Source organism: Podarcis vaucheri, assembly GCF_965113315.1.
Source record: "Podarcis vaucheri genome assembly, chromosome: 16".
Classification (NCBI taxonomy): domain Eukaryota; kingdom Metazoa; phylum Chordata; class Lepidosauria; order Squamata; family Lacertidae; genus Podarcis; species Podarcis vaucheri.
In genome coordinates, this window is record NC_138754.1 from 44,218,190 (window position 1) to 44,232,128 (window position 13,939).

Genomic DNA, 13,939 nt, shown 5'->3' on the forward strand with positions numbered 1-13,939 from the left:
GTGGGAGGAGTGTCAGTACGTTAAAGTAAAGACTCTGGAAATAAGTCTCTGAAAGATACATTGTTTTAAGATTGCTCCTGACTATAAAGTAACTTTTAAGAGTACTGAAACTGTGGTTTTTAAGGGATAAGGGGGACATATAAGGACTATATTTCTTTTTTTAAAAAGGTTACAAAGTGAAGTTGGAAGTGTGTCCCCCTAGAGGAGACTTGATTGCAACAACAACTAAGCCACAAAGTAACTAAGCCATTGGAAAATTCCTTTTCAAAACAAATCTACCAGGCGTGAGAACCGACCTTGAGTTTGTATGAGAGTGTTATGGCAAGTGAGAAAGAGAAGATAGAGTTGGCAAAGGAAAAAGCAACCAGATCTGGTAGACAATACAAGGCTGACATTACACATCAGCGAAGGGCTTCAATTTCTGGAGCAGCAGGCACAGTAGGAGCAGCTGCTTCGCAAGTTAAACCAAAAGTTATGTCATCTGAAGATGTATTGGCCCAGGCACTTGGCAGAATTAATGAATCCTTGGAAAATCTAGCTAAACAGGTAGCAGAGACGAATAAACACGTGGCTAAGACAAAACAAGTAGTGGAAACTAATAAACAAGTGGCTGAGGCTTCAGCAAAAATTGATTTCATAGAATCATAGAATCGTAGAGTTGGAAGAGACCACAAGGGCCATCGAGTCCAACCCCCTGCCAAGCAGGAAACACCATCAGAGCACTCCTGACATATGGTTGTCAAGCCTCTGCTTAAAGACCTCCAAAGAAGGAGACTCCACAACACTCCTTTGCAGCAAATTCCAGTGTCAAACAGTTCTTACTGTCAGGAAGTTCTTCCTAATGTTTAGGTGGAATCTTCTTTCTTGTAGTTTGGATCCATTGCTCCGTGTCCGCTTCTCTGGAGCAGCAGAAAACAAGCTTTCTCCCTCCTCTGTGTGACATCCTTTTATATATTTGAACATGGCTATCATATCACCCCTTAACCTCCTCTTCTCCAGGTTAAACATGCCCAGCTCCCTTAGCCGTTCCTCATAAGGCATCGTTTCCAGGCCTTTGACCATTTTGGTTGCCCTCCTCTGGACACGTTCCAGTTTGTCAGTGTCCTTCTTGAATTGTGGTGCCCAGAACTGGACACAGTACTCCAGGTGAGGTCTGACCAGAGCAGAATACCGTGGCACTATTACTTCCCTTGATCTAGATGCTATACTCCTACTGATAAAGCCCAGAATTGCATTGGCTTTTTTAGCTGCCGCGTCACACTGTTGGCACATGTCAAGTTTGTGGTCAACCAAGACTCCTAGATCCTTTTCACATGTACTGCTCTCAAGCCAGGTGTCCCCCATCTTGTATTTGTGCCTCTCATTTTTTTTGCCCAAGTGCAATACTTTACATTTCTCCCTGTTAAAATTCATCTTGTTTGTTTTTGCCCAGTTCTCTAATTTGTCAAGGTCGTTTTGAAGTGTGATCCTGTCCTCTGGGGTGTTAGCCACCCCTCCCAGTTTGGTGTCATCTGCAAATTTGATCAGGATGCCCTTGAGTCCATCATCCAAGTTGTTGATAAAGATGTTGAATAAGACCGGGCCCAAGACAGAACCCTGTGGCACCCCACTAGTCACTCTTCTCCAGGATGAAGAGGAACCATTGATGAGCACCCTTTGGGTTCGGTCAGTCAGCCAGTTACAAATCCACTGAGTGGTAGCATAGTCAAGACTACATTTTACCAGCTTCTTTACAAGAATATCATGGGGCACCTTGTCAAATGCCTTGCTGAAATCAAGGTAGGCTACATCCACTGCATTCCCTTCATCTACCAGGCTTGTAATTCTGTCAAAAAACGAGATCAGGTTAGTCTGACATGACTTATTTTTCAGAAATCCATGCTGACTATTGGTGATCACAGCATTCCTTTCTAGGTGCTCACAGACTGTTTGTTTAATAATAATAATAATAATAATAAATTTTATTTATATCCCGCCCTCCCCAGCCGAAGCCGGGCTCAGGGCGGCTAACAACAATAAAAATAGTTCAACATTCTAAAACATTCATTATAAAATTAATTAAATCAAATTAAAATCAAATTAATGGCAACCATCAAGCAAATTTTTGTGCAGATTGCCAGAGGAGGGGGTCAGGCTGCGCCCTGACAAAAGGCCTGGTGGAACAGCTCTGTCTTGCAGGCCCTGCAGAAGGATGCCAGGTCCTGCAGGGCTCTAGTCTCTTGTGACAGAGCGTTCCACCAGATTGGAGCCGCGGCCGAGAAGGCCCTGGCTCTAGTTGAGGCCAGCCTAACCTCTCTGAGGCCTGGGATCTTTAGGGTGTTTTTATTTGCAGACCGTAAATTTCTCTGTGGGACATACCAGGAGAGGCGGTCCCGTAGGTACGAGGGTCCTAGGCCGTATAGGGCTTTAAAGGTTAAAACCAGCACCTTAAACCTGATCCTGTACTCCACCGGGAGCCAGTGCAGCTGGTACAGCACCGGATGGATATGATCTCGCAGCGAAGACCCCGTAAGGAGTCTCGCCGCGGCATTCTGCACCCGCTGGAGTTTCTGGGTCAGTCTCAAGGGCAGCCCCACGTAGAGCGAGTTACAATAATCCAGTCTGGAGGTGACCGTCGCATGGATCACAGTGGCTAGGTCAGGGCGAGAGAGATAAGGAGCCAACTGCTTAGCCTGGCGGAGATGAAAAAATGCCGCCTTTGTTATAGCTGTAATCTGCGCCTCCATAGAGAGGGAGGTATCGAAGATTACACCCAAGCTCTTCACGGATGATGCTAGCCAAGTATTCTTGTACTATCTCCTTAGTTATTCTGGGCTGTGTTTCCTTTGCTGAATCATTTGCTCCAAATTCTTCAGGTCGGGCATTGTTTTCTTTATCGGAGAAGACTGAGGCAAAGAAGGCATTGAGGAGTTCAGCCCTTTCTGTGTCCCCTGTTTGCATTTCACCATCTTCTCCTCTGAGTGACCCCACTGTTTCTTTGTTCTTCCTTTTGCTACGAACATACCCATAAAAGCCTTTTTTGTTGCTTTTAACCTCTCTAGCAAGCCTGAGTTCATTCTGTGCTTTAGCTTTTCTGCCTTTGTGTCTACACGTGCTGGCTATTTGTTTGAATTCCTCTTTGGTGGTTTCCCCCCTTTTCCATTTTTTGTATACATCCTTTTTTAATCTTAACTCAGTTAAAAGTTCTTTAGATAGCCACCCTGGCTTCTTTAGGCACCTTCCATGTTTCCGTCTCATTGGTATTGCCTGACATTGTGCTTTTACTATCTCCCTCTTAACAAACTCCCAGCCATCATGAACTCCCTTTCCTTTTAGTATTACTGTCCATGGGATCTCACCCAGCACTTCCCTAAGTTTTATGAAGTCGGCTTTCTTAAAGTCAAGAAATTGAGTCCTAGTATGCTTGGCTGCTCCTTTCCGCTGTATAGTAAACTTCAGAAGAGCATGATCACTCGCGCCTAATGATCCTTCCACTTCTACCCCACTAACCAGGTCATCAACATTGGTTAGGACCAGATCTAAAATGGCTGTTCCTCTTGTTGCTTCTCCCACTTTCTGGACAATGAAGTTGTCTGCAAGGCCAGTGAGGAATCTGTTTGACCTTATGCTCTTGGCTGAGTTTGACATCCCACAAATATCTGGGTAATTGAAGTCCCCCATTACTACTATCTCCCTTCCTTTTGCATGCTTGGCCATCTGTTCCAGGAAGGCATCATCTATGTCCTCCGTTTGGCTTGGGGATCTATAGTAAACTCCCACAATGAGGTCTCTGTTATTCTTCTCTCCCTTAATTTTGACCCAAATGCTCTCACTTTGGCTTTGAGGTTCTAAATCTTGGATCTCTTCACAGGTATACACATCCCTGACATATAACACCACTCCTCCTCCTTTCTTGTCTGGTCTGTTTCTCTGAAATAGATTGTATCCCCCCATTTTTACATTCCAATCGTGGGACTTATCCCACCAGGTTTCACTGATGCCTATTATGTCATATTTAGTTTGCTGTACCAAGAGCTCAAGCTCATCTTGTTTATTTCCCATGCTTTGCGCATTAGTGTACAGACATTGAAGTCTATTAATCATTCCCCCGTGTCTCTTATTTAAGGATTTTTTCCCCCACCACTAGGTCTGTGTGCTGTTTGCTCCATTTGGTCTATGACATTTGGATGATCATCTTCATCAATTGATAGACTCCTACCTTCAGGAGCACTGTCTCCCTCCCCCACATTAGTCAGTTTAAAGCCCTCCTGATGAGGTTTCTGAGATTTTTGGCAAAAACATTTCTCCCAACCGTTGTGAGGTACAGCCCATCACTTGCCAGAAGTCCATCTTCAAGAAACTGCAGTCCATGATCTAAGAATCCAAACCGTTCCTGTTTACACCATTTGCGAAGCCAGCTGTTCACTTCCACTATTTTCCCCTCTCTCCCTGGGCCACGGCGTTCAACTGGGAGGACAGATGAGATGACAATTTGTGCATTTAGTTGCTTCAATTTCCTGCCGAGAGCCTCGTAGTCTCTTTTGATCTTGTGGAGGCTATTGCTTGCAGTGTCATTGGTTCCCACATGAACCAAGAGGAAGGGGTATTTGTCAGTGGGTTTTATGATTCCTTGCAGTGGTTCAGTTACATCTTGGATCTTAGCCCCGGGGAGACAGCACACTTCCCGAGACATCTTGTCAGGCCCACAGATCACTGCTTCTGTTCTCCTCAGTAGGGAATCCCCTATCACCACTACACGCCTCCTCTTAGGTTTGGTTGGGGTTCTTCCGTGAGCTGTCCGTTCCAAGGTCGCCTGCACATTCCCTGAGGACTGACTTTGCTGCTTGTCTTCATATACCTGATCGACTGTAATGAGGGAGAGATCCTCTAATGGAGTCTGCTCTTCGTCTTCCATGCTAGGGGAGAGGACCTCAAAGCGACTGTGTATTTCTAAACAATCAGAGCAAACCCTGGGCCTCCTACTTCTTTGAGTCACGTTTCTCCATATATCTGGCTCCTGTGTTGGTGAACTAGCCTCCTTCGCAGGCCAGCTCTGTCATTAGGCAGAGTGAGGAAGTGCTTCAGGGGGTAGGTGGTGGGGGGATAGTGGTGGCATCCCTTAACTGTTCCTTCTGAACTTCCCAGCCATTCATCTCCATCAGCAGACAGAACTATGCATGTCACAGTTTGCTATGCACCCCCTAAATTAGTCCACTGCTTCAGGTATGAATCCTGTTGCTTGTGCTGTTGATGTAAGATTCAGGTGCCAGCATAGTTGGCTTCTGTATGCAGGAAGAAGGCCTTTGCTCCCATTTTGAAGTGGATTTGCCATAACTTCAGCCACCTAAAGCAATTTCCCCACAAATTAGGAGCCTTTGCACATCTCCGCACAGTCTTGGTACCGGGGATTCGGGGGGGGGGGGAGTTGAGGAAATAAAACTCAGCTCCTTTCTCTGTCAACCTTCACAATAACCTTAGCTGTTGTGCGCGGACACTGAAACACCAATTCGCAAGGCTTCCTGAGCAATCTGCTGCTACAAAATCTGCCTGACATATCTGGAGCACAAATTCTCCAGGGCAGCCAAGATGAGGTTTTACGCAAACTGACATACTCTCAGCACCACCCTGCTGCCTCTCTCCAGTCAGAATGACGAGGAGAGACAGATGTCACTCCTGAGAACTGTTGGATGGAGCAATCTGGAATGATGGCAGAGAGAAAAGAACAGGGGAGGGAAGCAGGCGACTAAGTTACAAGGAGGCTGGAAATTAAGGCTTAAGGGAAGGAATGGATTTGGAAGGAAGGAAGAAAACGACATCTCAAAACACAACTTTTTGGTTACCTAAAATATGGTCCAGAATTTCAGAGAGTGAACTTAGACTTGGAGGAAGGAGATGCCATGAAGTAAGAAAGCCTGCCATTTGAAGGATGCCCCCTACCTTTGCCAGAGCTGCTTGCCCCAGTTTCGTGCAAATGAAGCTGCTGCTGTGCCTCTTCCAGCTGCTTCTCTGCCGACTCCAGCTTCTTCTGCAGTTGGTCATGCTTGGTCTGAAACAGAAGAGTGACTCAGAAGGCCTGCTCCACATGCTGCACAGCCATTGTGCTCCTTGCAGGCTCTCAGGGACCAGGGTTTCCCACAGCAATCCCAGAAGAGCCCAAGTGCCAAGTGTGTGTCCTTAAAAGAGAGCTCCAGTCAATCCCTCAAAAATATACACAGGTGTTAAAGGGAGGGCTGGTACATTTGATTTTTTAAAAAAAGTAATATTTATTAGAGTTTTGGATAATACAAAAAACAAAAAGAAAGAAAGAAAGGGGGGAATCATCCTTTACAATCCCATTTTCAATAACTTTTTTCCGCGACTTCCCCTCACCTCCCCTTCTTGTATTCCAGGTCCAAATATTTAACCAACAAGTTCTTATCTCTAATTTCTTAACCTTAATTTGTTATTATATTTATTTAGATTAAATTTTTAACCTTAATTCATTATTATATTTAGTTCAATTTATATATCAACTTTCAACTTATATACCTCAATCATTTATAAAAAACTTTTTCTAAGGTCGACCCTGTTTCCCTTCCACAAATTCCCCATTCTTATACTAATAGCAACACAGAATTAAACACAGAATAGAAAAGATCAAACCCCTTTTGGATTTCCAAACCCCACCCTCCCTTCCCCGGTTTCAATCCCCAAACCATAGTCCATTAGTCCATCTATTTATCAGCCTGGCAACCTCACGTCCGAGGCTCTTAAATCTCTCTCAGTCCCTTTCTGCCAGCTTCTTTGAAAGTCCCTTGTATTTAACACCCAGTCTCGAAGGGGCACTCTCTCTATAATATCCATGTTCCTTCCAGCCAGGCCTCCTTGTTTAAAGGTGGAGCTCAAATCCTGTTTCTTAGATCCAAATGTCCCAAGAGCTCCAGCTTCCACCTTGATCAAGTTAATATCCATCTTGACAGGCCTCCGGCTCTCATTTGCCTTCTGTAACATTTCAGCCCCTCCTTTCTGCTCCTCCTGTTCGGCGTATATCTCTTCCTCCTCTTCCTCAGTCTCTAGTTTCTTTTCTTGTCCAGCTGCCTGGGTTTTGTACATCAAGTCCTTTTCCAGCTCAATAGATATATTTGCTGTTGACTTCAAATTTGTAGCACTTGTAGACAAAACATGACCTTGCTCGTACATCTTTCGCAGCTTTCCCATGAGAAAAACAACCTCATCCAAGTCAGCCAGTATTTTCCGACCTATTTCCATTCTTGTAATGTCCCTGAACCCCCTCTAGAGGGATTCTGGTTATTTAGTATTCCTTTCACTTCCAATCCAAAAGTCAAGTTAATTTGTTTCAGTCCTTCTTTATTTTCAACAACTTGTAACAATATAACCGGCTAAACCAAAGCTTTCTATTTTTTCCGACTTTGACAGCTAATTTGACAGCTGTCAAAATCTTCTATATCTCCTCAGCAGGCTCCTCTCGCGGATCACTCCCGGTCCCGGGAAGGGTGGCACTTGATCAGAAAATAAGCTCTTATCCTCCAGCACAGTAACTTATACTTTTAAATCCGTGGAATTAATAACTTTTATCCAAAAAGGAAAAAAAGACTCTTCTCTCGACCTTAGCTGTCAAATCCTTGCTTTAGAGTGTTTACAATGAGGGGGAGACGGACTTCCTCTTTGCACCTCCCCCGCTTGTGGATTGTGCCAAATCCACAAAAAAGGAAAATTTTTAATCCAGTTTCCAAATTACTCATGGGTTGTTATTCTTGGTTTTTAGTCCAAATTTTCAAAGGAAGAAGTCAGCGCTCTCTGACGAATGGCATGCGGCTTCGCTCGGCAGGGGAAGCAGTAGACTCACAGCACCGCGCCGCTCCCCATCCCCCGTTCCATAGCCTTTAAAAAGGCTCCTTCGTGGGTCGGGAGGGCGCTAATGGTGCCCGCCGAGTCACCAGGTCCACGGGCATCCGCGCCCGTGGTTTTTGAGGGTCCCCGCGTCGCCGGCGCGGCAGAACCCGACCCCTGTCGAGCAGACTCCCTCCGGAGCTCGGAGGGAATCCGCCATTCGGCGATGGCACCAACCCGGAAGTAGGGCTGGTACATTTGAACCCACATTCATGTCCACCACCCACAGCTACTCCCACGGAGCCTCTCAAGAGGTTAAGAATCTTTAATAATAATAATAATAATAATAATAATAATAATAATAATAATAATAAAAACAATAAAACAATTTATTCTTTATACCCCACCCATCTTGCTGGGTTTCCCCAGCCACTCTGGGTGGCTCCCAACAGAATATTATTATTATAAATATTAATAATAATAATAATACGACAAAACATCAAACATTAAAAACTTCCCTAAACAGGGCTGCCTTCAGATGTCTTCTAAAAGTAAGATAGTTATTTATTTCCTTGACATGTGATGGGAGGGCGTTCCACAGGGCGGGCACCACTACCAAGAAGGCCCTCTGCCTTGTTCCCTGTAACTTCGCTTCTCACAGTGAGGGAATTGCCAGAAGGCCCTCGGAGCTGGACCTCAGTGTCTGGATAGAACAATGGGGGTGGAGGCACTCCTTCAGGTATACTGGGACGAGGCAGTTTAGGGCTTTAGAGGGCAGCACCAACACTTTGAATTGTGCTCGGAAACATACTAGGAGCTACTGCAGGTCTTTCAGGACTGGTGTTATATGGTCTCTGCGGCCACTCCCAGTCACTAGTCTAGCTGCTGCATTCTGGATTAGTTGTGGTTTTCGGGTCACATTCAAAGGTAGCCCCACATAGAATGCACTGCAGGAGTCCAAGTGAGAGATAACCAGAGTATGCACCACTCTGGCGAGACAGTCCCCGGGCAGGTAGGGTCTCAGCCTGCATACTAGATGAAGCTGGTAGGCAGCTGGATACAGGATACAGAATTGACCTGTGCCTCCATGGACAGCTGTGAGTCCAAAATGACTCCTAGACTACGCACCTGGTCCTTCAGGGGCACAGTTACCCCATTCAGGACCAGGGAGTCACCCAAACCTGCCCACCATGTCCCCCCAAAACAGTACTTCTGTCTTGTCAGGATTCAGCCTCAATCTGTTAGCCACCATCCATCCTCCAACCGCCTCCAGACACTCACTGTGCTGGTCCCAGGGGGAGGTTACCGTGAGGCGTGGTCAGAGTCCAGTTCTGGGTCAAGGGTCTAGAGACAGTCTACAAAGGGCGAAGCGGGATCCGAAGCAAGAAGCCGGGCGTGGTCGGGAACTCCGGAAGAACAGGACTGGGTGCTGGCAGAAGCAGGTTTCCAGCGATGTTGCTTCCGCAACCTGGGACCAGGCTGACTGGCCTTTATCTTCTCTGAGGCCAGGGGCAGTGACCCGCCTCTCCTGGCCTTAAGGCTAGCACTCCTCCTGAGAGAACCCAGTTCCCTCTGCCTCTCTGCCCTGAGCATCTGCAGCTCAGGAGAGGCTGGAGGGTTACTGGACCCAGGGAGTGGCTCACCTTCCCCTGACAGGGCTGGGAGAGGCGCACCTGTAGGCAATGGGTCCTCAATCACCTCCGGAGCCCGAGTGGATTCATCTGGTGTCTGCTCCTGAGGATCTGGCACAGGTGCAGGCACTTCAGATTCAAGGCCCTGCCCCGGCTCAGCTGGCCCTGGAGGCAGGGACTCCTGTGCAGGCTGGGATTCCTCCGGTTCAGCCTCTGAATCAGATTCCCAGGCCATCACACTCACACAGGACCTTCATCACCTTCACTGGTTCTGATTTAGAAGAGAGATAGAGCTGGGTATCATCCGCATACTGATGAACACCCAGCCCAAACCCCCTGATGATCTCTCCCAGTGGCTTTATATAGATGTTAAAAAGCATGGGGGAGAGGACAGAACCCTGAGGAACTAAAACAGGAGCGTGCCACGATAGAACAACAGAAAGAAGAGGATTTTGCTGAATCTGGGACGCCAGGCACGGAGGGACTTTTGGCCCAGCAGGAAAATGAGCCTTTGGATCTGATAAATGAACTTGGAAAAAACCAGATTTGGAAAGATAAAGTTTGGATGGAGCTGGAAATGGGGGGTTGGACTGACCTCCCTTTGCAGGGATGTTTGGACTTTTCGAGTCTGGTAATGGGCTGTCAGAGGTTTCGAGCTGTTGGGACTTTCAATGTTGGAGGGAATTTGAAATATGTTTTTAAACATCACATGGAGCTTAGTCTGGACTGTGAGAAAAGGGCTGATTTGCTGAAAAGGGTCAAAAACACTATTAAGCTGGAGCTCCCGCGAGTGAAAGGAAAATATGAAGAAGAGCTGTGGAAGGGACATGGAAGAGATTTGAAGGCCTCGGATATAAGAGCACCAGGTTAATGTGCCAGACTAATGGGACAAAAAAAAAAAAAAAAGACTGACAATCCTGGGACCGGGGGGAGGGGACGCTGGAAGAAGATTGGATTGTTTTTATTTTACTGTATTTTTTATATTATGTTTACTAGAAATGTTTTATGAATGTTGGGAAAATGTTGAAATGAAATAACTTGGCTCTTGTAAAAATGTTTAAAGAATTTGGCAAAAAGGTAATGGTTATGAGAAGTTGGTAAAAAAGATTTAAGTTTTAAGCTTTAAGGTCATTTTTATAAGACAAGATGATAATAGAGTAAGGTAAGGTAAAGATAAAATATTATGAATTATGGAAAGCATTTGCTGTGACAATTATTAATCAAGATACAAGAGATGGGAGGAGGAGGAGGTCATGGAAAGAAGGTAATGGAATTTGGTGAATTTGATAAGGATGGTTTTATCTTTTTTACGTTTTTGTCTTTTTTTCTTTTTTGTAATTTTGTCTTTTTGTGTGTGTATTTTTTTAAAAAAAATTCTTTTGTTTCAATAAATATCATTTTAAAAAAATAATAAATACAAAGACTTACTGGAAAATAAAACCCCAAGGTGGTTGTCACCAATGGAGGCGAAGGCTCTGAAAAAGCCCAATATGGAGGCCAAGTGGCCGAAATATTGGGAAATTTTGGAGCAGGAAGGAGACAAATTGACATTGCAGAGCTTTGAGAAACTAAAAGATAAAGTGCGAGACTGGCTTCACTCTTATCAAATAAGAGAGACCTTTAATTTAGACAAAAAAATCGGCTTCCAGGTGGAAAAATCAAAGTTGGAAACAGAACTGTTAGAACCCAAAACTAAGATCTTGTCAAAGATGTATAACTTGCTGTTGAAATGGAATACTCAGAATGAAACGGTTAAATCTGCAATGATTAAATGGGCACAGGATGTTGGTCATAATATTATGTTTGCTGACTGGGAACAGTTGTGGACCACCGGTATAAAATATACGGCATGTAATGCTTTAAGAGAGAATATTATGAAAATGATTTATAGGTGGTACATGACCCCAGTCAAGCTTGCAAAAATCTATCATTTGCCCGATAATAAATGTTGGAAATGTAAAGAGACTGAAGGTACATTCTTTCACCTTTGGTGGACGTGCCCAAGGATTAAGGCTTTCTGGGAAATGATATATAATGAACTGAAAAAGGTATTTAGATATACCTTCCTGAAGAAACCAGAGGCCTTTCTCCTGGGCATTGTCGGCCAATTGGTGTTAAAGAAGGACAGAATTTTTTTTATGTACGCTACAGCAGCAGCAAGAATACTCATTGCAAAGTATTGGAAGACACAAGACTTACCCACTCTGGAAGAATGGCAGATGAAGGTGATTGACTACATGGAAATGGCCAAAATGACTGCCAGAATCCGAGACCAGGGAGAGGAGTTGGTGGAAGAAGATTGGAAAAAGTTTAAAGAATATCTACAGAAATACTGTAAAATTTATGAATGTTAAATGGACGTTGGATGGAAAATAAGCAGTGTTGGTATAAAGATTAATAAGAATATGTAAATATAGACTGATAATGAGGGAAAATGTATTTTTAATATAGGTTAAGATGCTGAGCAAGGTTAAGTGATAGAGGGTAAGGATTTGCTGAACTAAATATCTGAACTGGAATACAAAAAGGGAGGTGTGAGGAGGTCAAGAAACTAGTGAACGAAGTATAGGATATGAAAATACCAATCTTTTTTCTGTTTTGTTTTTTGGTGTTCTTTATTCTTTTTCTTCTATTCTGTTAACTTTTTTTTATTGTGTACCTTTATGTGTTTTGCTTTGTATTTTCTTATTTTTGTAGTTTTTTTTGGCTTTTGCATTTTATGTTTAAATTTTGAAGCTATTAATTGTCCAATAAATACTTTAAATACTTTAAACTAAATAATAATAATAATAATAATAATAATAATAATAATAATAATAATAATAATAATAAATAAATAAATAAAATCCAGGTATTTAGCGTTCCAGTACTCACAGTTAGTTATTTTCGATGCCAAATTGTCCCAGGAAAAAAGCAGCGCTCTCCGGCAACGGCTGTGCGGCTTCGCTCCGCAGAAAAAGCAATTGACTCACAGCACCGCACCACTTCCCCCTCTTCACTTTGGAGCCCGTTTCTGGGTTCCTTAGTGGGTTGGGGGGGCGCTAAAGGTGCCCACCGAGTCCCACGGTCACAGGCTTCATCCGCCTGTGATTTTCAGAAGGGTCCCCCCTACGCCGCAGCGGGAAAGACCCATTTCGTGCGAAGCTTGTCCCTCCAGTTCAGAGGGAATCCGCCATCACCGGAGGTGCCACCCCGGAAGTCTAACAGAGTGTGTGTGTGTGTGTGTGTGTGTGTGTGTGTGTGTGTGTGTATATATATATATATATATATATATATATATATATATATAAAATAATTTTTATTAACTGGCCAATCACATCAAATTAAATCATATCACATAAATTCCGAATTACAAAGCCGAATTTTAAATTTTGTTGGGGGGACCCATATTTCAAGATCCGAAGGGGGATTCTGATCATCTTGCTGCTGCGTTAATGTCCCAATCAGTCCAAACAAAGTTCATAGTTCTATCCCATCTTATCTTGCTGTTTCCACATCACATCTTGTTCATATATTTTCTCTTTTTTCTTTATGATCTCTTCTGATAGCCTCCTTAAGCCGATAAACACCAATAGTAATAATAATCCTGTGTGAATTTTCCATTCTTCCAATCCTCAAATCGAGATGGTTTCCATATATCGTCTCTTTCATAGATAACATCACTCTTTCCATCATAGTCTCGTAAAACTGTCGCTCTTAAGTCCCACTGAGGAGTTCAACCACAATATATAAACAGCTCTATTTCTCTCTTTCTCCTCCCAGACTCAAGAACTCCGACAGAACTTCCCAATATGGCGACGGCATTTTAACTGCGTCATTCCCAAGCTCTTACACATTCCACGCTCTTCTTAAAACGTGCTTTGGTTCGAAAGTTTATCTCCACGCAGCCTTAAATCCACAGCTTAAGTCCTTAAAACGACATTTCTGACTCCTGAGGGGAGGGGATTCTTGTTTAATCACATAGGGAAAGAAGGAAGAGTTTTTCCCCCTCCCCCATCAGTCATTTGCCGTACCTTGTCTTGGCGTATCTTCTCATGTTTTATTCTTATCTTGTTTTGTCAGAGATCTCTTCTGTTAGCAGTCTTTACTCCCCCTTCTTTCTTGAAATATGTGCATTCCTTTCATCCAAATTGTTTCCTTTGAAGTTCTGCATCTAGTGGCGCAAATCAGGGACGGCGTTCAGGAGTGCCGAAATCCCACAGGAGGGCTTTGTGCCTAGTGTCCCCACCCCCACCAATTCGGGGGTGGTATAGGGCACAGCAGGCAAGGGCCGTCCCCCCCACAATCCTTGGGGGGTTAAGGAGGCTAATTACCCCCATCATAGCCTCTAAATCAGTGTTTCCCAACCTTGGGCCTCCAGCTGTTTTTGGACTACAACTCCCATCATCCATAGCTAGCAAGACCAGTGGTCAGGGATGATGGGAATTGTAGTTCAAAAACAGCTGGAAGCCCAAGGTTGGGAAACACTGCTCTAAATTACCTCGTGTGGGTTGGAGAGA

At 44.2% G+C, this 13,939-nt stretch overlaps 1 protein-coding gene across 1 annotated transcript in view; it reads right to left on the reverse strand.

Moving 5' to 3' along the window:
* Window positions 1-13,939, reverse strand: part of MYO18B (myosin XVIIIB) — a 330,944-nt gene that overhangs the window by 154,687 nt on the left and 162,318 nt on the right. The window contains exon 27 of the mRNA XM_082204380.1: window positions 5,917-6,025. Coding sequence (XP_082060506.1) covers window positions 5,917-6,025 — 109 coding nt within the window. The remainder of the gene's footprint in view (window positions 1-5,916; window positions 6,026-13,939) is intronic.